This window comes from Lactuca saligna, chromosome 3, assembly GCF_052625555.1.
Source record: "Lactuca saligna cultivar CGN05327 chromosome 3, ASM5262555v1, whole genome shotgun sequence".
In the NCBI taxonomy this organism is placed as follows: Eukaryota; Viridiplantae; Streptophyta; class Magnoliopsida; order Asterales; family Asteraceae; genus Lactuca; species Lactuca saligna.
The window spans coordinates 49,306,359-49,309,857 of NC_136419.1; the positions used below are offsets into that span (position 1 = coordinate 49,306,359).

At 34.4% G+C, this 3,499-nt stretch overlaps 1 protein-coding gene across 1 annotated transcript; it reads left to right on the plus strand.

The window, feature by feature from the left end:
- Positions 1–289: 289 nt before the first annotated feature.
- Positions 290–1,593, plus strand: LOC145033645 (akuammiline synthase 1-like). Its single transcript, XM_078982222.1, has one exon. It carries the CDS (start codon positions 294–296, stop codon positions 1,581–1,583), a length of 1,290 nt encoding a protein of 429 aa, XP_078838348.1. The 5' UTR covers positions 290–293; the 3' UTR covers positions 1,584–1,593.
- The last annotated feature ends 1,906 nt before the right edge of the window (positions 1,594–3,499 follow it).

A 3,499-nucleotide genomic window follows, 5' to 3' on the forward strand; every position in this document is an offset into this window, starting at 1 on the left:
CCGGTATCTGACATTTTTTTTGTAGGTTAATGATTTGATAGAAAAACAAACCATGATTAACCATGTAGATAATAAATCCATACGATTTTTCATTAGAACTAAATCCAATTCATTATCTTCTTATCTCGATCAAGCGACTAAATAAAACCCATGTGCTTGTTTGTGTAATTCTCTAGTCAAAAAAGGAACATGCGTGCCCAAGTTAAACATTGAAAATCCTACTACGATGTGGTATATATATAAGAAGACGCACACAAGTTGCAACCACAGACTACTTGTGTCAATACGAATTAATGAACAAGATGATGACAAAGCTCCAAAGATTTGGAACGATAAGGCAACTTCACACAATCATATCTCAACAAACCATCCGACCATCTTTCCCAACACCCCCACACCTCAAAACTTATAATCTTTCATTACTTGATCAGTTTGCTCCTGACATGCACACGCCATCTGTTTTCTTCTTCCGAAACTTCAAAAAAGGCGACACCAACATCCTAAAGCAATCATTATCACAGTGTTTACAACACTACTATCCCTTCGCAGGTAGGCTTCCGGCACCTCCTGCATCTTACATCAACTGCAATGACGAGGGAGTTGAGTTCTTGGAAGCTAGTAATGATAGCCGACTCGATGACTTCCTTCACAAGAATGAGCAAGATGAAACCATAGACCAACTCTTTCCTTATGGTCTCAGTAGCACTGTTCGTGCTTCTTGCCCTAAGTTGCTCGAGATTCAACTAAACCATTTTGCAGGAGGTGGAATGGCTGTGGCGCTATCCATGTCACACAAGCTTGCTGATGCAGCAACCGTAGCCAACTTAATCAACCATTGGGCCACTATTACACGTGGTGGGTCGCCGATAAATCCATGTTTTGTTTCATCCTCCACAACTAATGAAATTAGAATGCCTAAGTTAATCGTTAAGGATATAGATAAAGTAACCTATGCTACCAGGAGATTTATATTTCCTAATTCAAAACTAAATGAGCTCAAGGACAAGGTTATTTCCATGGGTGCAGCTCCAATGAACCCTACTCGAGTCGAAGTGTTGACATCTCTACTATTTAAACATGCGGTTAGTGCAGCGAAGACAAAGTCAGGTTCTTTTGAGCCTTCGAACTTGTCTGTAGCAATGAACATGAGGAACAAATTTGTTGAAAAATATCCTGAAACAGCAGTAGGCAGCATATTTACGTGGACGACAGTAAAGCTGGTGGATTCTGGTGAAATCAGGTTGAGTGAGATGATTGCTGAGGTAAGGAAAGCAAAAATGGAGCTTGAAGGAATAAGAGATGAGCAAGAAGTAGTTGAAAAGTTTGCAAAAACATCCTCAAGCTTACAGGGTGATGTTTATTATAGTTCAAGCGTGTGTAGGCTTCCATTTTATGAAGTGGATTTCGGGTGGGGAAAGCCGGTAGAAGTAATAATACGAATTCCAGATGTGGAGGAGAAGACTCTCATTCTAATGGATACACCATCTGGAGATGGTATTGCAGCGCTTGTCCATCTGCCTGAAGAAGAAATAGCCATTCTTCAAAACGACAAAGAGTTTCTTACTTATGTTGAAGAAGTCTGAAAATGTTTATATATACCCTTTGGCCGTGGTTTGTTATCATACATAAATACATAAATTGCTTTTTCATGAGTTTTTAAATAGAAATCCATGTAGTGGCTCTGTTAGTAACAATCGCGTGTTAATTCAAGAAGGTGATGTTTCTTCCCAAACAAATTTTTTAAATCTTCTGGTGGTTGGTTACTAGTTGTGAGATTAATGTATTATACGAGTTAACTTAAAAAAAATAAATATAAAGTTATTAATATTTGAGAACTTTGAATTTATAAAAAATAATAAAAACAATGAATTATTAAAAAAAATATTTTTTATCTTTTAAATTTAAACAAATACTTTAAATAAATAAACAAAAAAACTAATAAGATTTTAAGAATTTTGAAATTAAAATGTAAGTTGATAATGACATTGATATCCATTTATTACTATATTTATTCTAATTATTACATTAAAAATATTATATTGTATTTTAAAAAATACAAAAACTTATAAAATGACATGTGAAAAAAAAATCAATTCAAAATAACCATAAAATAACATTTGACAAATTGAATGAGAGTGTGACGAGTGACAAAAATAAAACATTCATTTATTAGAGAAGATATGTGAATTATTTGATATCATTTTTGCGCGTCTCAATCTTTTGATTTTATATATTTTTCTAAAATAAAATAGGTGAAAATTAAACATGAAAACAATCTAAACAACTGCATAATTAGATCAAAGTCTGCGTAATAAGGTTGTGGGGAGTTGTCACGGCTAAATCACTATCCCAACTCACGTAGGTATTTTACCATTCCACAACCAACTCACTAGGTCGTGGAAATTGTGTTTACAGGTGGATTTGTTACACCGTAAATTTTCAAATAAATTTTTTCATTTTAAAACACAATAAAAACTCATTTTACATTTTCTCAAAAACCAAAAGTGTCTCAAATGTCAACAAATCCATAAATAAAAATCACTATCCCAGAATCATGAAAATAATCTCGCTTTAGGGTGTACTATCAAGCTGGTGTCTTCCCGTGATCCTGAGAGGTACCTAAAACACATAACACATAACACGGTAAGCACAAAGCTTAGTGAGTTCCCCAAAATACCACACATATCTCATTAGCCTCTCATGACTATGCTCAAATAAGACCATCCGGTCAATGTGTCTCAATGGGACCCTCTAGTCACAGAAGGATTACCACACTAGGTAAAGTATAGTGAGAAGATTCACCTCGTAAACTAGTAAGTAATAATCTCATACACGAATCTCGAACTAGCCTCTGCCTAACACATAAGATAATAATCCCTAATTAACACTTAAATCACGATTCAAAATAAACTAGGTTATTCTCTCTCTCTCTCTCTCTTAAATTATTGAGAATGGGTAAAAGACCATTTTACCCATCCATGGTTCCCATTCTCCCTGCCCTCACCGAACCCTATAGTCTTCAGAAGTCAACACTCGAGTCAACTGTCCATGTTGATCTGACTCGCCGAGTAGGGGTGTGCAAAAAAACCGCAAAACCGAAAAACCGAGCCGAATCGGCCAACCCGAAACCAAAACCGAAACCGAAAAAAACCGAAACCGAAAAAACCGGATATCAACGGGTCGGTTTTTGGTTTTCATATTTAGGTACCCGCGGATACCCGAACCGAACCGTTTGATTATATATATATATATATATATATATATATATATATATATATATATATATATATATATATAAGTAAAAAAAGTATTATTTCATTAGTATTGTTTTGATTGATCTATGAGTCCAATAACCTAAACAAAAATCCATATCGACAACTCTAATTTTGTTATTCTATGTTCATTTGATTTTCTTGTTATTTTTACTATTGTATTTATTATACAAATTATAATACATGCTATTTGAACTTCATTACGTTTTTTAAACTTCATTATGTGT

Coding starts and splice junctions, on each gene's coding strand:
- LOC145033645 (XM_078982222.1), top strand. CDS start 294: ATGAACAAGATGATGACAAAGCTCCAAAGATTTGGAACGATAAGGCAA.